The sequence below is a fragment of the Notamacropus eugenii genome, chromosome 3 (assembly GCF_028372415.1).
Source record: "Notamacropus eugenii isolate mMacEug1 chromosome 3, mMacEug1.pri_v2, whole genome shotgun sequence".
NCBI lineage: Eukaryota > Metazoa > Chordata > Mammalia > Diprotodontia > Macropodidae > Notamacropus > Notamacropus eugenii.
In genome coordinates this window covers 299,442,925-299,468,669 of record NC_092874.1, presented here as the reverse complement: position 1 = coordinate 299,468,669, position 25,745 = coordinate 299,442,925, and the positions used below count along the sequence as shown (strand labels likewise).

The 25,745-nt window shown below is 44.3% G+C and overlaps 1 protein-coding gene across 11 annotated transcripts in view; it reads right to left on the bottom strand.

Moving 5' to 3' along the window:
• The window catches only part of TNRC6B (trinucleotide repeat containing adaptor 6B), a 217,451-nt gene that overhangs the window by 124,867 nt on the left and 66,839 nt on the right, over window positions 1-25,745 (bottom strand). For 3 of the 11 annotated variants that reach the window (XM_072656216.1, XM_072656217.1, XM_072656218.1), the window contains one exon: window positions 17,214-17,430. The exons of 7 other annotated variants lie outside the window; for them this stretch is intronic. In XM_072656216.1, the coding sequence (XP_072512317.1) occupies window positions 17,214-17,230 (17 nt within the window). In that variant the 5' untranslated portion in view covers window positions 17,231-17,430. Of the gene's footprint in view, window positions 1-15,532; window positions 16,023-17,213; window positions 17,431-25,745 lie in introns of those variants that run through there. One more of the 11 variants, XM_072656219.1, reaches the window with a different exon arrangement.

The window sequence follows — 25,745 nt, the reverse complement described above, 5'->3', positions numbered from 1 at the left end:
CTAATCCTAAAGAATGAGTGGGTCAAAGAACAAATCACAGAAATAATCAATTATTTTATTAAAAAGATTGACAATGAGACAATAGCAAAATTTGTGGGATGCAGCCAAAGGAGTACTTAAGGGAAATTTGTTATCTCTAAATATATCAACAAGAAGAAAGAGCAGATCAATGAATAGGGCACGCAATTAAAAATACTATAAAAAGAACAAGTCGAAAATCCCCAATTAAATACCAAAAACGAAATCCTGAAAATCAGAGGAGAAATTAATAAAACAGCTTTAAAAAACCCCACTGAAGTAATACATAAAACTAGAAGCTGGTTTTATGAAAAACAAACAATAAGATAAAAAAGAAGAAAATCAAATTACCAGCATCAAAAATGAAAAGGGTAAATAAACCACCAATGAAGATGAAATTAAAGCTATTATTTGAAGTTATTCTACCTGAATGTATGCCAGTAAAACTGATCTAAGAGAAATGGATGAATATTATAAACTGCCCAGATTAAAAAAAGGAAATAGAATACTTAAATAACCCTATTCTAGAAAAAGAAATTGAATAAGCCATAAATGAGCTCCCTAAGAAAAAAATCCTCCAAACCAAATGGATTTACAAGTGAATTCTACCAAACATTTAAACAACAATTAATCCCAATACTGTATAAACTAATTGGAAAAGAAATAGGTAAAGAAGAAGTCTTATCAAATTCCGTTTACGACAAATGGTTTTGATATCTAAACCACAAAGAGCAAAAGCTGAGAAAGAAAATTATAGGCAAGTTTCCCTAATAAATATTGATGCAAAAATTTTAAATAAAATATTAGCAAGGAGACTATACAATATGTCACAAAGGTCACACATCATAACCGGGGGTATTTATACCAGCACTGCAGAGCTCGTTCAATGTTAGGGAAACTATCAGCATAATGGGCCATATTAACGACAAAAACAACAATCATATTATGATATAATCATGATTATTTCAATAGATGCAGAAAAAGTTTTTGACAAAATACAAAATACATTCCTACCAAAAACACTAGAAAGCGCAGGAATAAATGGAGCCTTTCTTAAAATAATAAGCAACATCAGCAAACATTATCTGTAATGGAGATAAGCTAGAAGCCCTCCCAGTAAGGTCAGGTTTGAAGCAAAGATGTCCATTTATCACCAGTATCATAGACAATAAGACAAGAAAAAGAAATTGAAGGAACTAGAACAGGTAATGAGGAAAACAAAACGATCACTCCTCGCTGAAGAGATGATGGTGTACTTAGAGAACTTTAAAAAATCAACTAAAAAACTAGGAGAGACAATTAAAACTTTAGTAAAGTTGTAATATAAAATAAACCCACATAAATCATCAGTATTTCTACTATATCAGTACCAACAAAACCCAACAGGAAGAGACAGAAAGAGAAATTTTATTTAAAAAAACTACAGATAACATAAAATACTTGGGAGTCTACCTGCCAAGACAAACCCAGGAACTATAAGACCATAATTTTGAAATACTTTTTACACAAATCAAATCAGATCTAAACAACTGGAGAAATACTCATTGGCCATTGGTAGGCTGAGCCAATATAATAAAATGCCAATTCTACCTAAATTAATTTACTTCTTCAGTCATACCAACCAAACAATCAAAAAATTATTTTACAGAGGTAGAAAAAACTCATCTGGAAGAACAAAAAGACAAGAATATTAAAAAAATCAGTGGGAAAAAAAGTGTGAAGGAAGGTAGCAGTACCAGATTTCAAATTGTATTACAAAGCAATATTCATCAAAACAATCTAGTACTACCTAATATATAGAGCTAATATGTAGATTACTAGAATATATTAGATACACATTATACAGTAGTAAATGACCACAGTAATCTAATGTTTGATAAACCCAAAGATTCCTCAGCTTTGGGGCAAGAACTCACCATTTGACAAAAACTACTGGGGAAAATTGGAAAGCAGTTTGGCAGAAACTAGGCATAGACCAACATCTCATATCCCATATCAAATTAAGGTCAAAATGGGTACAAGATTTAGATAGCAAGGGTGATAAGCAAATTAAGGAGCAGAGAAAATTTTAGCTGTCAGATCCATGGATAAGGGAAGAAGAGTTTATTACCAAAATGACAGAGATGATCATGGGAAATAAAGTGGATAATTCTGATTTAATAAAATTAAAAAGGTTATGCACAAACTCAATCCATGTAGTCAAAATTAGAAAGAAAGCAGGAAATTGGAAACAAATTTTTACAGCAAGTTTCTCTGATAAAGACCTGACTTCCCAAATTTATAGAGAACTGAATCAAATTTATAAAAATTAAGAGCCATTCCCCAATTGATAAATTGTCAAAGATTATGAACAGGCAGTTTTCAAAAGAAATCAAAGTTATCAATAGTCACATGAAAAAATGCTCTAAATCATTAATAACTAGAGGAATGCAGATGAAAACAACTATGAAGCACAACCTCACGCTTAACAGATTGGCTAGAAAATAATAAAGGCTGGAGGAGATGTGGAAAAATAGGGATTCTAATTGCCTGCTGGTGGAGTTGTGAACTAGTCCAATAATTCCAGAGAACAATTTGGAACTATGTCCAAAGGACTTTGACCCAGACCTAGGTCTGTACCCTAAAGAGATTAAAGAATTGGAAACTGAGGGGAGGTCCATCAATTGGGGAATGGCGGAACAAGTTGTGGCATATGTTTATGATTGAATACTATTGTGCTCTAAGAAATGATGAGCAGGACAGTTGCAGAAAAAACCTGGAAGACTTATTTGAAATGATGCAAAATGAAGTGAGCAGAACCTAGAGAACACTGTACACAGTGACAGCAACACTGTAGTGATGGTCAACTGTGAAAGCCCTGGCTACTCCGATCAATACAATGATCCAAGACAATTTCAAAGGACCCACAGTGAAAACACTCTCTACCTCTAGAAAGAAACCTGGTGGCCTCTGAGTGCACACTGAGGCCAGCCTTGTCGCTTTCTTTAGCTTCTTGTTTGCTTTCTTCCTTTTCCTCCCTGCAACATGGCTAAGACTGAAATATGTTTTGCATGACTTCATATATGTAACTGATTATCTATCATACTGCTTAGGAATCAATGGGTGGGGAATGGAGGAGGAAGGGAGATAATCTGGAGCTCAATTTTTAAAAAATGATCATTAAAAACAAATTTTAAAAAACCATTGCATTAATGTACCTGATTTTCCTTGGCCTTACAACATTTGTCATTTTCCTAAAATGATATACCCCCCTATTCAATAACTTCCAAGGTTTCCTATTACCTGTAGGGTCAAATACAGACTCCTCTGACCTAAAATCCCTTTACAACCTGGCCCCATCTACCTTTTCCAGACAAAATGGTCCATTTGTTCTCCATACAGGGAATCCTGTCTCCACTCCTTGTCCTGGCTGCCTGCCACACCTAGGCTAAACTCTCTCCTTACCTGTTTTTCAAGGCTTAACCCTTCCAGATCCCACAGGGGCTGAGAGCTCCCTCAGTTATATTGTCGTCATTATTTCTATGGCCATATACAAGTCTCTTCTGACTGGATGTAAGCTTTTTCAGGACAGGGAGTGTTCAATTTTCGTCTGTAATCCTAGTGCAGTGCCTGGTATGCAGTAGGCACCTAATAAAGGCTTATTGACTGACCCACGGTTCCCCAATTTCCTAGCTAGAGCATCTAATATTACAGTACCTCTTAAAACAGGGACCTGTTGCTAACATTTTCACTTATTCACAGACAGTCATTCACAGTCAAATACAGTAAACTGATTTTCTCAGGCATCTACATGTCTCGTCTGCACAGATACTTCAGGCCCTTTTTTAGAGGCATTTTGGGCATCACAGGAAGCCAGATTTCAGGTGGTACTTCCACAATAAACTGCCATTTAGAGAGAGGCTCACAGAACACTGCACATCTATGATCTCACTTCATCCTCACAACAACCTTGTAAGCTAACAGGTATAATCACGAGCACTTTTCAGAGGAGAGAACCGCGGCACACAAAAGTCACATGCGTCCAAGGTGGATGCATAGGAATGGCTGTTACAAGGCCAACTTGAGGCTCTCTGCAATCCAGCTGCACATATGGTGCCCAGTCACTGTTTAACGGACAGTGAGTCTCTCCCCCTGAGATACCCCCAGCCTCCTTCAGGGATGAAGGACCAGGTGGCAGATGGCACAAATGTGGGTCTGTATCCCTGGGCTTCTCCCTACAAGAAAGCACTCCACAACCCATTCCATCTTTTCCCTACTACCAGACCAGGGGCTCTCCAACTTTCAACCACAGAACACACCCTAACTATGCTATGGCCTCAAGGGAGGGCACCTCTAATTTCCTTAGAGTTGTTGCCACTGTGGAGTCAGGTGCAGAAGGCAGAAGTGAAGGCTGGGTGTGAGAGGATAAAAAGGGAGCTATGGCTTGTGTGAATGTTAGTGGAAGGGTGGGCACAATGAGGATTAGCATACACACTCTACAATAGGGTATATAAATAAATAATGGGAAACTCATTGTTTATATATGAACCAATAAAGTAAACCAAATCCAGTTTAGGCATTTATTAAATGTCTACTATGTACAAGATATTATGCCAAGTCAAAAACAAAACAAAACAAAAACCTGCCAAAATCTTATTTATCTACACATAAATGAGAGGATAAAATGACATCCATGTAAAAAGAGTGTTTTGTACATAAATTTTGTATGCAAACTATTGTAAAAAAATCATATAAAATAAGTAATTTATTTGAGCAGATTCTAATTACAACCAAGCAGAAGGAGGGCCACACAGAACATGAAATGTCTGATGAATCTCTGCAGGTTCTACTAAACTGCATCTGGGTCCCCAGCCTTCCTAGGCTGATAATGGGTTACCGACAGAGCATGGCTATGTAAAAAGCAAACAAACCAAAACCAAAACCTAAGAGAGGGAACCTAGGTCAGAGAAACTCTGACCAGAAGAAAACCTACTGCTGGATGGATCAGCGTGAAGCCAACATCAGAACAATGGCCTAGAGAGATGAAAGCAGAAGCCTGGCAGGGGTCAAAGTGTCTCATTTCTGGATCAGAAGAGCCATAGTGACAAGGAGAGGCAACCACTGATGGACATCAGGTGCTTGCTTTATCCGCCCTGCTCTCTTGTCCCAATCTCCTTTTACCAGAGGGATTCTTAACCTTGGTGCAGAATTTCCAACCCAGTCTGGGGAGCCCTTCTTAGAACAGTGTTAAACACATAAGATAGAATACATAGAATCACAAAGGCAATCAATTATATTAAAAGACAGCTATCCAAGTATTTTGTAAAGTTCACTGATCTAGGTTGGGTACCACCATTGTAACTTCCCTCCCCTGCTGATGGCACCCTCAGCTGCTCAGCTTACCCCAAGACACCTGAGTCTAAAAGCAATCAGACACAGCATCTTTCGGTGGTGTTTCTGGACAAAAGACATAAATAACTGCAACAAACTTCACCTGAAAAAAGGAAAACAGAGGAAGGCTACACTGGAAAATATATTCAACATCCTAGATTACACAAACTCCAAGTGGCAGCAGGTCTCTGCTCAAGCCCATGTCAACTGCGAGTGACCAACATTGATAAGTATGGCTTATATGCACACACACCAGCTTAAATGAGATAATGAGTGTAGACTGCGTTGTAATCAGCCATAAAGGGAACCCTAAATGCAGGCTCTCATTATCATATGCCAACACTGGCAGTGCACGGCATCTGAGAGTGTCCACAAACAGCTCGAGACCTGCTCCGGTTTTACCCTTAAGAAACTGAAGCCAGGAAATGGGCTGCCTGGTGAGGTAGTGAGTGCTCCATTATCTTACTTTATAAAACTGAATTAAATTGCAATTAGAAAATTGACTTAAAATGGTAGTGAGACTCCAAATTCACGAGGCTGGTTCCACACATCCGTCACACAGGAAAATCAGCCTTCATGATGCAAAATACCCACGGAGATGGAGGTGTGGGTCAGGCAGAAGAGAGACACACGGAGGTGAGGAAATGGTTAGCGGTGTAAGCTATGTCTGACAGCCTACTGGTCCCGAATGGGGAGGGTGGCTTTCTTGGTCATCTTGTCCATCCTGTAGGGTTGTGATGCACTGTCCTAAGAAAACTGCACACATACTGCCCCTCTCCAGAAGCTCCAGCTAACAAACAATCCCGTTGTTGGGGAAAGGGGCCACCAAGCATTTTTCTCATTGTACAACCAAGCTTTTAGCTAAGACTAAATGCTTCCAATTCTTGATCTCTGAATTCTGGTGTTCCAGAGGAAGGGAGTTTCCTTCACTTCCTATTTTGATGTCATCCTGAGTAAGAATATGATCAGACTGTTCCAAACGCCTGCTAAATGGTCAAATCTAGCACCTCCCTTTGGGTTCTCAACTGCCTTAGCTTCCACAAAATTCACAACTTTGGTCCAATTCATTCTTGAAAATCTCTTCCCTTGGTTTATCTTCCTACCTCTATGGCTATTCCTTAATTAGCTTCCTTTAATGCTCCATACCCTGCAACATGGGCATTTCTCTAGATTCCAACCTGGGTCCACTTCTCTGGTCACTTCACCAGCCTCTATCTGAAGCCTTGATCTCTTGCAAGACAAGATTATGGAGCACTCACTATCTCACCAGGCAGCCCATTCCCTGGCTTCAGTTTCTTAAGGGTCAACCTCCCAAGGTCCTGGAGAAGAGGAGTCATTTTTCACTATGAGCGTGTGCATGTGTGTGTGTGCGTGCATGTGCACAGGTGCGTGTTCTGGAGGGGGGGGTAAGAAGGGGAAGTGTCTTCATATCTCCAGCAGAACCATGTACTTGGTGGGTAATTGTTCAATGCTGACTTTGCTTCACTCACTGGTCCTAGTTAATCTCCATGACCCGAATCCTTCATGCAAGAGGTACCTTTATTTTGTTTTATTTTTTTTCTAATAATATATCTTCCTTTATCTGTGTTTTAACTTATTCCTTTTTACAGAGGCACCTTTATTTGAGGATTATAATCATGGCCCTCCATGAGTCTTCTCTACCACTACGTAGTTCTTCACATCCTTGCTCATGTGACTTGGTTTCGAGATTCCTCTGAACATGCTCCAGTGTGTCAATGTCTCTCCTGCAGCGTGGGGTTTGCAGTGGGGCAGAATACTCCAGATAGGAAATGATGAGCTGAAACTGTTAACTGTGGGGACTCAGATTCTTATTCAAATAAACTCAATATGATCAGCGGAGGCATTCTGACTAGAAATGAAACCAGAAGTGGCCCAATTGACATTGTCCAGGAACCTAGCAAGAGAATGCACATGGACTGAAAAAGGAAGGAACTGGTCCCCTTGGGATGCTAAAGGACCTGGAGGAAGGCCCTCCCTGGGGGCAGTATGGAGGACTTGAAGTAGAATATAAAAGAAAGGCCATAGGATGGAGAGTGGGGGATGGGCTGTCATCAGCACTGCAGAAGGGAGCAGCCCCAGCACTGAGTGCAGAGAGGACTACTTTCTGAATACTGGGCCTGCTGCTCCTTGGTGGAGGTGGCAGAGGGGTAGAGGGCTGGCAGGAAGGCTCCCACTGACACATGCTCCCTTGGTGACCCTGGGCATGTCACCTGAACTGTGGTGCCCCAAGCCTACACATTCCAAGTGCAGTACTGATCTGCATTGATGGAGGCGTGCCCAACAGCCCCCATCTCAATGCCCTGGACTCCCTACAAAAAAAAAAAAAAAAAGAAACCCATCAGCCCATTTAGAGTCACCACGTCTCACTATTCACCCACAAGAGCTCAAGCTTCTATTAAGGTCTCAAGGATGTTTTTGTCCCCAGACTCACTCTAGGCACATCCTCTACATCCTAACCCTTAGGCGGCTGGCTTTCTGAACCTCCACATGGTCATCCATTTCTCCTTATTATCACAGTCTGCCCCCTGCCCTTAATGTCTACCCCGTTGCCTTGCTGTGCTGTGGAGCTGACCTGGGGTTTTTAAAAGCTCTGCTACTCTGCTGGTTCTAATAAACTAGAAAGGTTTGGAGGATGCTCTGTCTGTGGCCTGTCCACTTGCAGTCAGAGAGGCTAATTACCAGAGAGGTGGAACATCGGATGAACAATGTTGTTTTCGGTCACAGTAACTCATCCAATCATCCACCCTACGCGGTACTGCTTGAGGTTCATCAGTAAGGGCAATAGCAACAGGATGAAATCACAGATGCCTGAAGGGTTAAAAGAAACATTTTCTTTACACTACTCCCCCCAGAGGCCACATCCCCTCCCAAGGCTTCCATCTCTCTCCCCCACAAGTCCCATATCCCCCCTCTTCATGTGCTTTGGCTGGACTGTCCTGAGCCCGAGGTTAGTCTCTGTTTCCAGCTGCCTTCCCTTATGGATTCTCTCACAAAACCTGGACATAATCCAGTCTAAAACTGAACTCATCATCTCCTCCCTTAAACCAGGTTCCTCTTCCTCTCCTTAAAAAGGGAGTTTTTTATGGTTAATCAATCAGAAACTCAGAAATCATCATTGACTTCTCCTTCTTCCTCCACCATGTCTCACGTGGTATCAAGTCTCACCAATTTCTCCCACTGGAACATCTCTTCCCAACCATCCATTCTTTCTATTCCCCCGGTTCTTGAACCCAGATGACCGTGAAAGTCTCCCAACTGATCTCTCTTCTCCTATCAAATCCATCCTGCACATCGCCAACGGACTAATTTTCTAACAACACTCTTTTGAGGAGGTCACTCCCTTGCTCACAATTCTTCAATGGCTCCCTAATGCCTGGCCTGCCCTGCCTAGCCTCAACTCCCACTACTATCCTGCATCAACTAATCAATCAATATTCATTTTAATTATTAAGTGTCTCCTCTCTCCAGACTGTGCAAGCAAGACTTTCAAACAAGATGAGTTTGTGTTAGACACTAGGGGCAGGAGGAACTTTAGGAAAAGATGAGCAACAGGATCCCACCTGTGTTTGAGAGGGAGTTCTATGGAGGAGGCTTGGCCTGGGGGAGAGACTTGAAGCACAGAAGGCCTGCAATAGGCTGATTAGTGACTGGATGGATGAGAAAGATGGAGGACATGAGGATGACAAAGGAAACCAGCGGCTCTGCCTGACCATGGCCACCCCCATGCCTTTCTCATGACATCTCCTTCCAATCTCATCATATCAAAGCCCTTAAAGGACAAATGCTATGCATTTCCTGACCACACCAAGCCAGGAGTGGATTCTCCTGCAGAGGCTCATCTGTACCAATCTTTTGGTGTTGGTCACATACAAATGTCTGCATCTTGGCTGCTCCCATCTCTGTCTTCTAAGCTGCACTTAGAAGAGCCCCTTGAGGGTAAGTGAGGGTCAAGTCCCTGTATCCTGGCAACCTTTACAATGACTGGTACAGTAGACGTAACAGAGTTCCTACACAAGCAGAAAGATTCACAAATATTTGTTGAATGGATACACCTAGTCACTTAGTCCATTATCCATGATCATGTGTACATAGAAGAGAAATCAAACAGGATTTCTTTAGTCAATACTTTTCTATGAGTTTTTTTAATACATTCAAATGTATTTTTCAGAAATACATTCATTTTCATGAAATGAAAGCAATTTCTATGCCACCAAAATTAATAGCAGTCTATAAAATGAAAAAGCATCATTTTCTATAGGTTAGAAAGTTACAAGATCTACAAAACTGTAACTGTGAGTACTTCCTCTGAGGTGAAAACAGTTTTAAATGACCAGATTATCAATGAAATTGAACATATCTTGAGAGACTCAGAACATCATCAAAATCCGTAAGAAAAAAGGCCTCTGCATGGCCTCTTTTTCTCATTTAATATGCCAATTCTCAGACCTTTTTCAGGCCAAACACTGACCAAGAGTCCCACAGAATGCACAGAGCACAGCCCCAGGGCCTGAAAAAGTCATAAAGACAAAGGATCTGCAGCATTGCTGCCTTTCTTTAAGCTGCTGATGCTCACTGAGATCAGCTGTACAGACTATAACTGACAAACACGGAAAAGGGACAGAGAACCTTTGTGGAACCATAAATGTGCTTTTTTAATAAGGTTAATTCCAAGAACACAGGGAGTTGAGGTGAGCACTAAGTTTTAGGAGTTTTTTTCCCCCAATACCATTAAATATTTGCTATTTTAGCTCCCATCACTCCATTTTCTGTGACATTTATTATTAATAACTTCCACAAAACAGATAAATCCACCTTCTCAAATGCTCATCTAGTTATGTATTCAACAAATGTTTAATACATGTTTACTGTGTTCAGAATATTGTGCTAAGTGCCAGAGAATGGGAAGGGGAAACAACATGATAAATCAGAAACGATCCCTTTCCTCCCCACCTCTAGAACTCATAAGGAGGGGGCTAAGACACCCAACATGGACAACTAGCCTACACTGGCCAGTGAGACCAGGGTGGAAACACCACGGCATAGTTCAATCCCTGGATGAATATGAAGAAGGCCCTCAAGATGGTCAATAAATGTTTGTTGAGCTTAAGTTAGCTGAAGGGCAGTAAAAATGAGCATCTTCCTTAGGGGGAGCACCTGCTGCCCCTTCACTAGGCCCTCGGGCCATTCCTCAAATGAGCCCACATGGCTGATTATCAAAGCAATGAGGCTCGGGCTCAGGCTCCCTGGGCTCCTTAGGCCGGCTCACCTAGTGATCCAAAGTCTCTGTCTTAGTCACAAAGGAGATCTGCTAAGTGTGGATGGTTCCAAATACATCATGAATATTAGAAAACAAAAAAAACAAACCTCCCTATCAAGAGTCTGAGTGTCATCTTCAAATCTAATCAAATCAAGAAAAAAGAATATGCAAAAACATCATCTTAAAATGAGTGCATAGGACCACATTAGCCTCAGTGACTTCTCACTTTCACACCTCACTACAAAGTGGAAGTAACCCTGTGTTTTGGAAGTCTATGCCTTGGGCAAAGCACAAAGTGGAACACAAGCCCATGGGGCTAAGACCCTAAGAACTCTCTAATCCTTTCACCAGAGCAGTAGCTCATAGGTTCAACTGGTACATGCTTCTCAGGCGGCATCTGATCATGACCTTCTTCTGCTTTATGGTTCTGAAGATTCCCTGCTGCCACTGAGTTTGAGGTTGGGGATCTGGGGCCTCTGAGGTCCTTCCCAGGCCGGCCTTACTGGATGTTGTACCCTTTCCCCCACTCCAGATTGGCCCTCTCCTGCTGGCTCTTGAATGAAACTTATCTAAAGTGCCAACTTTTCCCATAAGGCCTCCTGCAATCCCCAGATGTGAGCACCTCTCCACCTCACAAATACTGCCCTGGATTAATCAGAGAGGAAGAACCCCAGCAGGTGGGGAACTCATCAGTAAAGTTTTCTCAGAGAAGGTGTTTGAGCTGTGTCTTAAATGAGGAGATGGAAATGGAGGAATGGAAAAGAATGAGGTAATGAGGTAAAGGAGGAGGAGGTGAGATGGAGAACTTGAGGGGGAGAAAAGGAGGAGGTAAGGAGTCACAGGTACCTCAATGTCAATATACCAAGCCCTCTCTCCTTCCTATTTCTGTCAGAAAGTCACTACATTTCCACTCCAGGCTTGGAGGTCTTCTTCCCTTGTCCGTCCTTCCCAGAGGCAACTGCTTGCCATGTCTTGGTGATCTACCACCACAATCTTTTATTTCACCCTTCCTTCTCTACTTAGCTACAGTCACCCCAGTACAGGCGCTCATCACTTTTCTTCTGTACTATGATAGCAGTTTCCTCAATGAGAATCCCTATCCCCAGGCTCCTGCCTCTATGATCAATCCTTCTCCTGGTGGCCATATTGATATTCCTAAAGTCACTCCTATGCTCAAGAAGCTTCAGTGGCTCCCTACTGCCTCTGCCAATCAGTTGCCAAGTCTTGCTGGGTAACATACAAGTGCCTCTCTTTGGTATTTTAAAAGATCTTTATAATCTGTCTTCAAGTCATGCTTCTGACTGATTACATACGTAACTCCCCTTCCTCAATTACTCTATGTTGCAGTCAGAGTGGCACACTTGTCATTCCTTGAGTATTACATTAACTGCCTGCCACTCTGCCTTTGTAGATGCTGTCTTCCACTCCAGGAAATTCTCCCTTCTCATCTCTGCTTCCTTAAAGGCTCAGCTCCCAAAGCCACCTTCTGGAAAAGGCCTTTCCTGAGTCTTCCAAGTGTTGTAATCCTTTCCTCCCCGACACCCCCCCCACCCCTCCCCCCACAACAAGACCCATTCTGCTTTGGTATTTATTCTATACACAGGTTATATTTACTTATCTTTATGAAAGTTCTGTCCACCCTGTAAAATGTAACCTAATTTGAGAGCAAAATATGCTGCTGGAAGGACTACTCCCATATGGACGAAATCCGAGGGCTTGTGACGTACAGATCTAAAAGAGACCCTAAAAACTCTTTAGTTTGAGTTCTTCACTTTACAAATAAGGAAACTGAGTTCCAGAGAAAGTAAATGACCTGCCCAAATTCATACAATTAAGAGGAGGCAGAGAATCCATTCATTTTCTTCCACCACCTACCCCCTCCAGGATAGACAGGCATGCACGGCCTGCATTCTTGAACTCATTAAAGCATAATGCCTATGCCATAGCCCTATCCAAGAATTAAGTACCATGCACCCTAGACCGTCTTACAACAGGAGCTTCCTTACCTGCCCTGGCGCATGTAAGCCCTCTCAGATACAGCGCCTTCTTCAGTATTTCTAAAGTCATGTTTAAAGCACCAACTATACAGCACCACATGATAAATAAAGGGTCAATAAAAAGTTCCATTCAAAGCCAGGCCAGAGTGGAGAAGGTGGTTCAATTGACTACGGATTCCAACGGAGATTAAAAGGATTTCTTCTAAAGTACTGCAGACTTAAGTGCCCTTTGCCAGTGGAAGAACATTCACTTAAATCACTTACTAAGATTTTTCTAAAATATTTTAAGTTTAATACTTGACACCATCATTTATTTCTAAGAAACAACCATGAATACTGACTTATGATTTCATCGCAGGCTTAAGTAGAAGGAGTTTGGTTGTGCAGGATATTTATTAGAAGAATAACAAGAGAAACTGGCTTCTTCAATAGTTATGAAAATACAATGAATATCCAGTTTTCCCAAATCTCATCCTCTGTACTTTTTAAGCAACTCTTCAGAAGGTTACTTCCCTCAATTATGAACATTAAAAGATTTTAAGCCTTTGGCTTACACTGTTAGAGAACCCATCTCTAAGAAGAAAAAAGAGAAAGTACATTTAAATAGTTCATGCTCACATACTGTCCATCACCCATTTTCAAATACCTTGGAATCACATCCTTAAAAATTTGCCATCAGGGTTTGTTGCACAGAAAAAGATCCAAAATGGCAGCTCCTATTCTAAAACCACTCATAACCATAAGATTTCAAATATGTTTTTGCTAGGAACCTAGTGGTAATTAAGCAATCTTATTTATATGATATTCATGTCTTACTGCAAAGAAAAACCTATGATAAATAATTGAACAAACAATGCATTTTGCTATTTTTGAGTATGTTGTTTTAAATTTGTACCCAATATGGTAATTTTCAATATCCTGTTCTCTTTTCTGCCCAAGAAGCAAACCTACTTGGCTTCTTGGCTCTTAATTCAAAGCAACAAACTGAATGAACCAGACATCCAGCTGTCTGCATACTACAAAAAAGCATGAAAATGGTAAAAATATATAAATAAAAAAATCTTCCCCCAAAATTCAATCTCAAATAGTGAGCACACCCTTTCCCTTATAAACTCATCTCCAGCATTCAGAGATCAACTATGCATTTAGCAAGAGAATATCCCCAAATAAGCATTTTCATAAAAATGACAGTTCTGCTTTCTGTAGGTTCATAATATATTCTTCTCTCCCATTTTTATTTGTCCCTTCTTTTCATCTAGAAAGACCATAATCAAAAAATGAGCCAAGATGGTTGCAGAATACCTTTGTAACAGATGATTCTCACTACTATTTCCAGTCTGATGGAAATGAAAATATTCACAACATTAAAATCAAAAATCATTCCTTCTTCTACTACTGCTAATAAAAAGGGAAAAGACCCATCCATTTGGTGAGTTTTCATTCTTTTAATTTTGGTGAAAATTAAATGGAAAGCCTATTATTAACATGTAACTGCGCCTATCCATAAACAACTAACTCAAGGAGGTAAACCATTTTCTGCACAAGGGGCCAACCCACTCTAACAGAATAGCGCTTCTTAGGAAATCACCGCACGCCCTTTTCCTTCCACAGGCTGTCAGATTTTTATAATGCTGCAACATTTTTCTCCTATTAAGTTAATATTTTCAGTCTCAGTGGTAACAGTATAACTAAATGTAAAGGAAAAGAGAAAATAAGTATTTTAAAATTAAAACAATTTAATTCTCAGTCTATCAGATCCAGTACAGTCTCCGTGCCTAGATAAACCATCCGAGTCGGACAATCCAGTCTATCTGCATCCTTTAAAGAGGTATTTCACTTCGCTAACAGATTCAGATGAACAGTCCTCTCACTCTCCTCTCCAGAAATGTATCACCGCATAAATGCACCAGCACCGGCGAAGCAGACCCTCCGAAGCAGAGCCGTGTGGCTGTGGGGGCTGGGGGCATTCTCCCTGCCACAGCACAAAACTAACCCTCCCTCAGCCCACCAGACAGAGGAAGGAGCATTACATCACACTCTCCCAATGATAGGGGGAGGCTGCTCCCAGAAAGCGAGTTCTCAGTTTTTATCCTCCCGCTACAAGACGGCATTAAGACCAATGGAATTTAAACTTCGGGCAGTGCACAATCTCAACGGACACTGCCCAGCACACATCCACCCCACTCTCGGGTGAGCCCCCGAAGCGCTCCCGCAGGGAGGCGCGGCCCAAACCAGGGACCCAGGCTAGGCAGAGAAAGCCCCCTCACCCCGGGCAGGGCCGCCTCTAACCGCTGACTCCGGTCAGAGACCAGGCCGGGGCAGGGGCGCAGGGCACCGCGGCCGACATGAAGGCGCATCTGGTGGCACCTTTCCGAACACAAAATGAAAGCGCAGGGGTGCAGGCAGGCTCGGGCGCGCACACACACGGGCGCGCACACGCGCGGATCTCCTAGGAAGCTGGGTTCAAGCTCCCAGTCTCCAAGCCCAGCCCTCCCGACCGCGGGTCTCCATCTCTCCAGGAAGGGGGGCCTGGGAGCAGGGCAGCAAAGGGCCCCGAGCCTCCCCCCGCCTCGGTCGGCCTCGGCAGCAGAAGGAATGCAAAGCCATTTCTATTTATGCAAATTTTTGCAGCAGATTTACGGGGGGAGGGGGAGTTTGTCAAATCCCTCCCGAAAGCCCGGATTCGGGGCGGCAGCTCCGCCCGGCTCCGGGCCGCTCGCCCGCCCCCGTTTCCGAACGCCATCGCTCCCCCGGCCCAAGCTCCATTTTGCCCAGGCCTGTCTCGGTCGCCAGCGCTGCCCGGCTCCGCGCTGCCCGGCTCCGCGCTGGGCCTGCTCGGCCCCGCAGCCCCGCTCGCGGCGGTACCCACCTGGTAAAGTGCAGCAGTGCTTACAGAAATGCAGCCCCCGGCGGCACGCAGCATCCAGCGGCGCGGGCCGAGCGGGGCCTGGGAAGCGCTGGCCGGCGGCGGCGGCGGCTGGCTCCCTTTTGTCCTTGGGGCTGGCTCCCCGGCTCGCTCGCTCACAAGGCGGCGGAGGCTCTGTCGGCCATCTTGGCGTGGGCACCCTCCTCGCCTGCCGCCTGCCCGCCTCTGCGCCCGTGCTGCCCGCCGGCCCGCCGCCTGCCTCGCCTCGCCGCTCCTGCCTCGCCTCTCCCTCTCTCTCTCTCCTCTCCTCTCCTCTCCCTCTCGCACTCTCGCTTTCCCTCTCTGCTCTCGCTCTCCCCCTCTGTCTCTCTAAAGGAAGCAGCTTGTGGTGACCTTCAAATAGAGGCCTGTCATGTGACCCCGGGCAGGCCTGTCAATCAAGGAGAAGGGGAGGGAGAAGAGGCGGCCGGGAGGGAGGGAGGAGAAGAAAGCTGGGGCTGCTGCTGCTGCCGCCCCCCTCACCCCCACCCCCACCCCGCCCCCCGCCCCTCCACTGCAGCTGCCGTCACCGCCTCCGAGGGAAAGCCTCCGGGGAGGAGGAGAAGGAGGAGGGGATGCAGAGCCGGGCCCCAGGGGCGCCCAGGCAAAGATGGGGGCTAGGCCTTTCTGGGGGCCCCGCAGAGGCATCTGGGAGCGGGGCCCGGCCTACTCTCCCACCCTAGGCCGAGGCAAGGACACAAAGCAGCTCCAGAGCTCCGCAGGGGGGCACAGTGGGGGGCGGGGGGCAGCCTCTGGGTGCTGCCGGGCTCATCTACGCCTGCCTGGCCCCCACCTGGGCATCCTAACGAGGATTCGTTCCAGAAAGTGAAATGGGCCGCAGGGTTTGGGGAAGCTCACCTCCCAGTGATCCTGAACCTCCCAGGAGGAAATGCAACCAAGTCGCTGAAAAATCTGACCACAAGCCTGTCTGGGCGGCCGGACCTCATCCTTTCCCCTCCCAGGGCATCACCGTCTGCTGGACCGGCCACAGTTGGCCTCGGCCCCCTGCCTGGTGTCCACTGCCCTAGGACCCAAGAGACACCCCTTTGACCACGAAAGCCCGGCTCCTTTTCCAACCTTCTATTCACTCCCCTGCCCTACACTCTGGGGTTCAATCAGACTAGTCTTGTGGTCCTCCTCCACCTCTGACCCTTCATCTCTGTCCCATAGACCTGCCAGGAGGGGGAGGCAGCCAGGTAGCCCCTGAAGTCACAGATGCTTCCTAGCTGTGACCTTGTGCAAGTCACTTAACCTTGGTCTTTCTCAATTCCCCATCTGTAACATGGGAACAACCACCTCCCAAGACCTAATGAGGTGTTTGCCCTGTATAGGCTCCCCTCTGCTTCTGAGAACCTGAGGCCCCACACACTCTGTGCTCCCTCAGCCTTCCTCTAACAGCCTGTAAGCCGGCTGAGGGGAGATGAGCTTTCTCTTTTGTTTGCAACATCATTGTCTAACCAACGTCCTGCACACAGCAGGGACCAATAAACACTTACAGACTGAACAAGCCAAGTGGTAAAAAGTGAGCGTGCAGAACCTATAAGAAATAGTTTGGGGAGTATCTGAAATGGCACCATCCCTGGCAAGCACAGTCACAACAAACATCGAGACAGTATTTCTGAGGTCTGCACAATGCTTCACGTACCTTGTCTCAATGATCATGCCGGCCCGCTACGAGGCTGATGCTACTGCAAACCATAGCTGAGTGACTTGCCCAGGGTCATTCAGCTAGTAAGGCAGGACTGGATCTCGGATCTTCACTCCAAGAGGCCTCACTGCTACCTGAGGCAGGATGGCCAGAGACAAGCTGCCACAGGGCCCGCAGAAATGCTAGGATTGTAGAAGAGCAACTGACTGGATCACTGCCAAAAAAAAAAAATAGGACGACCCTGGCAAAAAGTCCCCGTATTACAGAGAGAGGGTAACAGCAGCAATGATGTCAAGCCCTTTGCAGGATTCTTTCCACCTTTGGTGCCTAATTTTGGCCTAATAATCAACACCAAGAAAACGCAGGTGCTCCATCAGCCACCACCACACCATCCATACTTGGAACTATTGGTTACAACAAATGGAGAAGTCTTGAATGCTGTGGATAAGTTCATTTACCTTGGTAATGTACTTTCCAGGGATGTACACATTGATAATGAGGTTGATGAACTCATTGCCAGAGCTAGCTCAGTGTTTGGGAGGCTCCAAAGAAAAGTTTGGGAGAGAAGAGGTATTAGACTAACTACCAAACTGAAGGTCTACAGAGCCGTTGTGCTGACCTCATTGTTGTATGCCTGTGAAACATGGACAGCCTACCAGCGCCATGCCAAGAAACTGAATTGTTTCCACCTGAACTATCTTGGAAAGATTCTGAGGATCACCTGGCAGGATAAGGTACCAGACACTGAAGTCCTTGTTCGAGCTGAACTGCCAAGTATTCAAACTATGTTTCAGAGAGCACAACTCTGATGGGCTGGCCATGTTGTTCAAATGCAAAATGTATGCTTGCCAAAAAGACTATTTTATGGAGAACTTGCATGGGGCAGGTGATCACATGGTGGTCAGAAGAAACGATACAAGGACACTCTCAAGATCTCTCTCAAGAACTCTGGATTTGACAGTGCAACATGGGAGACACTGGCACAGGACCGCCCAGCATGGCATGCCCACATCAGAAAGGATGCAGTGCTCTATGAGCAAAGCAGAATTGAGACAGCACAAAGTAAACGCAGGATGTGCAAATTTGGGATATCCACCCCAAATATTCATACGGACTCTCTGTGCCCAACCTGTGGTAGAGCATTCCAAGCTTGTATTGGTCTGATCAGCCACAGTCAGACACACGGAAACTTCACTTTATCATGGTGATGTCATTTTGATCCTCTCTGAAAACAAAGGACAACAACCAAAAAAAACTGAGCAACACCTTGAATCTCCATTCAGCCCACGCTTCATTTTCAAAACTGTCCTCCTTGTCTACGCTCCCTTCTGTTCATGTCAGCGCGTTCTTTACAAGTTTCAGTAGCCTTTTGTGGGTATCATCTTGCTAACTTAATCCTTTCTTCAACCAAATTCACCCCAATTAAAAACAGAAGTGAAAAGACCCCCTTTTAATCAATGAGCACAGTCAAGGAAAATGGGATCGGCCCCCTGGACTTCTGAGATTTCGAAAGCTGGATTCTCAGGCTGGCCGACCCTCAGGGGGATCTGAGAACAAAAGTACTAGGGCCCCTGGAGCCCTGGGACTGGGTTCTGGTGTGTGCCTCTCAGCTACTACTGCTGTTCTCCATCTCTTCCCAGAGCCCCCTTTTCTTAATGCCCCCAGGTACACCCATATAAACATACACATTTCTGGCCCGTCTCTGGTCATGTTCGAAGGCTCCTGCGGGGCAAGCTTACCTATCATCCTTGGTCTTCTGGCTGGCTGTGCAATTCGGAAGTAAGACAAGTCCAGCTTCTCCCTGCCTTTCTTAGTCATTATTCAATCTAGTGTGATCTGAACATTTTCAGTGGATGTGCATATGAGCATTCTGCCTCAGCCATCTTCTACTGTAAGTTATTCCATGGACTTAATAAATTTCTTTTAAAATAAATTTTCTTGGTATATTTTACTTTTACATTAGCTAATTCTCCACTGTGTTTTACATCTTCTGAGAGCCACTCTCTATAGTAAAGTTCGAAGAAAGAAAAAAAGTTCTGGAAAACTCACCCCATATCCACCAATCAACAGTATCTATTAAGTGCCTACTATGTGCTAGACGTTCTGTGGGTGCTAGGGATTGGAAGCACAACAAAGAATGAAACAAGCCCTCCTTACAAGTAGGAAGACCACAAAGGCAGCTAAAATCTATATAGAATCATTTTAAGGGAAATAAATACAAATACAGACAAAACAGTTCAGTCCAGGCACCATCAGAACGAGGGCACCATCAGCTGGGATCCTTAAAGGTTTCCTGAAGAAGATGGTACCCAAGCTGTGCCTTAATGGAAGAGAGAGACTGAAAGAAGTGTGTGTGTGTTTATCCCTGGTTGTCGAAGAAGACCATGCCATCAGAGAAATGATGACATGACTGGTACTTGACTATGTTTTGAGTGAGGGAGGGCTGTGCAGGTCACCAGCCTAACTTCTCCTCCAGAGCCATCTGAATCCAGTGACCAGATATTCATCAGGATGACTGGAGATGACCCAGGATGGGGTTAAATGACTTGCCCAAGGTCACATAGCTAGTGAGTGTCAAGTGTTTGGGGTGAGATTTGAACTCAGGTCCTCCTGATTCCTGTCCTGGTGCTCTATCTACTACATCACCTAGCTGCCCCTGAAGGAAGTATAGATGGAGGAAATGAGGGGGTGCCTTCTGGGCCTGGAAGATAGCCATGTGTGAGGGCGGAGGAGCACAGGCTGGCCAGCTCCCCCAGCACTGGGGGGACAGTGACAGCCAGCAAGGCTGAAGGTTGTCTAGGGAGGCAGGGCTTTAAAAAACTAAGAAGAGCTTCTATTTTATCCCGAGGGCAAAAGGAAGCCCCTGGTGCTGAAGGAGCAGGGGAGTCATTGTCAGATTGGGAATTGAGTTAAATTCCTCTGGCAGCAGAGCGTTGGACAACCTGGAGGGGAAGAGACAGGCGGCAAGGAAATCAGTGAGGAGGCAAGTGCAGTAATCTGGAAGTGAGGCACCAAAGGCCTGTGAGGGGGGGCCGCTGGGGAGAGAAGGGTTCAGGTGTAAAAGATGCAGCAAAGGGGGCATCCAGGGTGAGAGCGATCTTCTCACTAACTCAAATGATCACCACGCTGGTTCAGCTCTTCATCATCTTTCAGCTGGACACCACAAGGGAATGCTGTGGGCCCCTGCCTCCCATTCCTCCTCCTTTTCCCAGTCCATCCTCCACACAGTGTACCAAGTGATCTTCCTTTGGTGCTGGCTCCCTCCCAGGACCTCATTTTCCATGGCTATAAACTGAGGAGGCCTCACTATATGACTGTCAAGAGTCCTTTCTACCTCTGGGATTCTAAAGGAAGAGGGCAAATCCAAGAGAGAAACCTACGGGGAGGAGGGGGAAGGATCACTTTTTTCTACACTGTAGCTATGTGGAAAGGCTTCATGAAGAAGTGGTACCTGCTCTGGGTCTGCTTTAAATTACCCCAATGAATGAAGGATTTCACAATGGGAAAGTATCCAAAAGCATGGATTCCCTTGCAAAAGGAATCAGAGCCAGATTCTAAAACCTATCCATTTCATGGTGTCTCTCCCAATTCTGTAACCCAGATGGAATGAAAAAGCAGCTGCTAGGATACTGTGTTTGTGTACACGCATAGAGGTGGCCATCAGCAAGACGTGGCTTGAAATGCTCTTAAAGCCCACCACAACACTCACTGGAGCAGAGACAGCAATCAGTCAACATTTGTTAAGTGCCCACTATGTGCCAGAGATGCAAAGAAAGGCAAAGCATCCCTCAAGCAGCTCATGTCATCCAGCTGGAGACACCATGTAAACAATCATGTGCAAACAGGATGAACTGGAAATAATCAGGAGAGGGAAGGCGCTAGAATGAAGAGGTTGGGAAAGGATTCTTATAGAAGGTGGGATTCTGGTTGGTACTGAGGGAAGCCAGGAGCAGAGATGAGAGGAGGACAGTTCCAAGTATGGGAGACCACCAGAACAAATGTCCAGAGAGGAACAAGGGAGAGGATGATTTGAGGAACAGTAAGGAGGTCAGTGTAACTGATGATTTGAGGAACAGTAAGGAGGTCAGTGTAACTGGATCAAACAGTACATGGCGGGGGTGGGGGTGGGGGTGGGGGGTGGGGTGGTCCAGAGAATGTAACGGAGATGGTTTTAGGAGTCAAAGAGGTTTTCAATTTGATCCTGGAGGTGACAGGATGCCAGTGCAGCTGATTAAAAGGAGAGGTGGAATGGTCAGATCTAGGCTTTGGAAAGATCACTCTGGTGGCTAAATTGAAGATGGACAGGAGGGGGGAAAGAGCAGACTTAGGTAGGACACCTCCCTACCCCCACCAACACAACAGTCCAGGCATGAAATGATGGGGGCTGTACCAGGGTGGGGGCAGTGTCAGAGGACAAAGGGACATATCTGAGAGATGGCAACAACAAGACATGATGACTGACTGAGGAGGAACCAACCGAAGTTGGAATCTTGGTAGAGTCTAGATGTCTGGATGTTGGTACTCTCCACAGGAACAGGGCTGTTAGGATGAGGGGGAGGGCTGGGGCAGGAGCAAGAAAATAAGTTTCATTTGGGACACACCGAGTTTAACATGTCTACTGCACATCCAGTTTGAATTGTCCAAAAGGCATTGGAGATGCAAGACTGGTGGTGAGGAGGGAGGTTAGGGTTAGACAAATAAATCTAAAAATCACTTCCATAGAGGAGACAGTTGAAATCACAGAAGCTAATATTACCAAGCGAAACAGTATAGAAGGAGAAGAGAAGAAGGCCCAGTACTGAGTCTTGGAGGACATTTATGGTTACCAGTCATGACCTGGATGAAGCACCAGCAAAAAAAGACTATTCTCTCCCACTATGCCCCACATTAGAAGAGTTCAGACCGTGAAGAACACTCAAAGTATTGAAATATTCAAGATTTAGACAGCACACCAAGCTGCGATCTGTAACAAATACAAATCTATTAATAGGCATAAGAATTAAACTCAGCAAATACTCTTAAGAATCACAGACCTTAGTACTAGAGGTAGCTTTAGGGAAAAAAATCTGACCCAAACCCTTCATTTGACATATAGGGAAACTGGGGCTCAGAGAGCTAGGGTCCAACAGGAAGAGGGTGACATAACCAGGCATCAAACCCTGGTCTTGAATTCCCCAGTTAATATCTTTATTCAGCATGAACAGGGCATAAGCCCTGTGGTTCTCACAAGCCCCTGGAAGGCAGCTCTGGGCACCAGTAAACACATTTGAATATGAAAAGATAGAAGGTAAGTGATTCTAGGTCACACACAGGAGGGCAGGTCTGGCTTGATTCAGTCCAGTGCTCCTCCCAATCCACTATGGAGCCTCCCTACCATACATGGTTTCAAAGCTTTCCCAAGACTAAATCTACTCCTTTTGCTCTCAACTCTAGTTCATCTAGGAGTCAGTGATATGAGACTGAAGCTCAGGAGATGAGAGCTGAATATATAGATTAAGTCCAACTAGACAAATACTCACTACTACTAAAGCCAATGATTGGCAAAATTCTAGCACATACCTCTAAAGGGAAAGTTTGTTAGTATTCAGAAAAGGAAACAGTGAGAATTAATAAATAACTCATGCCTACCTAACCTCATTTTCTATTATATTAAAAAAATAATAATCTGGACAGGGTTACTAGTCTATTATAGCAGAGGGATGGCATAGATAAAATACACCTCGATTTCTCAAGGTACATATTCTTACTGAAAAAAAATGAGAGATTTGAAGCAGGAGGGAGATACAGAACTTAAATAAACAAGACACAGTCCCTCACAAGGAGTTTGTAATCTGGGAGGAGGTTAAGACATCCACAGAACACAATAATGCACCATTTTACATGGTGTGTATTCAGAGAGGAACAAAACAAAGGAGCTGAGGGAGGGTTTCACAGAGGAAGCTAAATGGATTCAAACCTTGAAAGACTGGCATGAAGTCAACAACCTGGAATAAGGGAGAAAGTCTATGGAGCTGGGCAAGGAAAAAAGTGCCAACTCGCAAATCTAGGAAATATCCATTAATGAGCATATCATTACCTGAAGGAGAGAGAGTAGGAGGAGATAAGGCTGAGAAGGAGCTAGGTTGTGACAAGTCCTGAATGTCAGGCTAAAGAGTTCAAATGTTGACTGGGAAGCAAATGGGAGTCACTGAATAATGGGAGTAACATGAACAGATCCATGCTTTAAAAAGATTCATCCGTTAGTGATATGTACGTTGGATGGAGGTGGAGAGAAGGGTACAGAAGTGGCTACAACTACTAGGAACCAAGAGTTATAACAGGGCAGAAGGATGGTAATGGAAGAAAAAGAAAGGGAAAGACAAACGCCAACATTTACAGAACCACTAGGACTTGGCAAATGTGGATGAGGAGCAAGGAGAGTAAGTGGTACTAGTCATGGAAATCAGGGCAAAAGATGAGCAGCATGGTCCCAAAGAAGTGGGTTGTAGGAAATGGAATCCGGAAAGCACGAGAGACCTTCACAGAAAACACTTGGAGGGCTGAGGAAAGGCGTCAAAGGCGGCCCTAAGGCCTTCTTTCTGTCAGTGAAGTAGGAAATGAAGGCTATCACAAGGGCAGGAATGTGTGTAGGGGGTGGGGGGAGAAACAGAGATTGACAAATTGAGGAGAGAGGGAAAACATCTGGAACACCAAGTACCGGAAGTATTCACTACATTCCATTTCAGGTTTTCCAAAACATTTTACAAAGCTATGATAGTGAGTCTAGTAAAAACCTTGAAAGTCTAACACAGGCCTGCACAACATATGGCCTGTGGGCCACTTGCGGCCCACAAAAAATGTAGAGAACAGAAAAGAAAGTAAAGATGTAACAAGTACTTTGTGCCCTGCTTAACCCACCTTCCTCTAGGTACTACTGTGCCCATCCCGTAGCTTGGCAGGTGGGTTGCCACTGCCTACTCTCTGTTTGTCACGTGACCAAGGCAACAAACCATTGTCAGTCTGTCTCTAGTCTGAGAAGAGCAAGAGTTGTATTTTTTCACTGTGTTTTTGGTTATTACTAATGTAAACTGAAAGAAAAACTGAAAATTGTATTAAAACTTGCACCACTTTGCAAAATATAATAAAAATCTTAAGTAGTAAGTAATTAATTGAAATTTCCCCTTTTTTAATATGATTTATTTGTAAAATAGTTTAATCATTAATTATACCTTTACTTGGAAAGTGAGCTTTTAAAAACCTATCTGTGGCTGAAAGTTTAGCCTTTTTAAATTCTAGTCCCTACCTATGGCCAAGTTGTACAGATCTGATCTAATATAATGACCAACACTTACAGGTGACTGAGCACACTTCCTTTCTGTTAAGAGACAGAATGCTACATTTTGTAAATTATTATGCTGACTAATTTTGTTATAATATAACTATTTTGGGTTCATGCATGTATGTTAAAGGTAGTAGTATGTGTATTGTGTGTGGGGAGTGCAAACAAAATATATCAATTCTTGAAAGTGTTTTTAAAGACAGCAAAGTTTACCCCAAACAAATAAAAAAACCTGCAAGTCACCTTTTGAACTATATTGTCCACATCAGACTGTATCAGGAGACATGACTTACTCCTTAACAGAAAGTATTTTTAACTTTACTTTTCAGATGCAGGCAGCATGTACTTATCTACTCTCTGTGATTGCTTTAAATGAAAAACAGCACCTTGACCTACAAAACTGTGTTAGAATGAAGCACCATTTCCCACCTATGGAGACTTGCCTAACTCTCCAATAATGCCCTAAGCTGCCTGGTTCACTAATGCAGACTCTATGCTGACCACATGCCCCTGTCTGAGAACCACGGACAGCAGGAAAGGGCCCTGAATTGGAATCTAGGAGGCTGGCATTGAAGGCACCAAGAAACAAGGGGGCTGGTGTTTCTGGCCCTTTCGGCTCTAATCATATGGTCTTACTGATCCCTTCCTTTGAGAGTCTCTGGGCCTCTACTTCCTCCCCACAATATGAAGAAGTTGGATCTGTAGGCCTCTGATGTCTCTTCTAGCCCTAACGTTCTAAGTAGCTAAAAACAACAACAAAAAGTTTGAAAGCATCAGTTGTCTTTGTGCATGCTGCCAGTCGGATGCTCCCAGCAATGCTGCTTCCCAGGAACAAGCATCTCCTAGAGCTCTGAATTTAAATGCCAGTTAGAAAACATTCAAAATCCCCAGAAAACACTGGGAATAATGATGCAGATGAAAGGAGCAAATTTGAAATAATGTAGGTGTGATTGTATTTAGGAAGTATCCATGAAATAGACTACAAAACTTGATCAAAAGAATAATGTCTGCCTGGAAGAACTAAAGGGACACACAGACATGACATCCAGGCCTGTTGAGCCCAGAAAGGAGTTTCTCTCAGAGGAGCACCAGTGGCCTCTTGGAGATAAGAATGAGGGATCAAGGATTGGAGAATGGACCTAAAGAACAGACAGACTAAGAAGAACTAGAAGGGACTTGACACCCGAAGATATAACCCAAGAGGCAAAAAT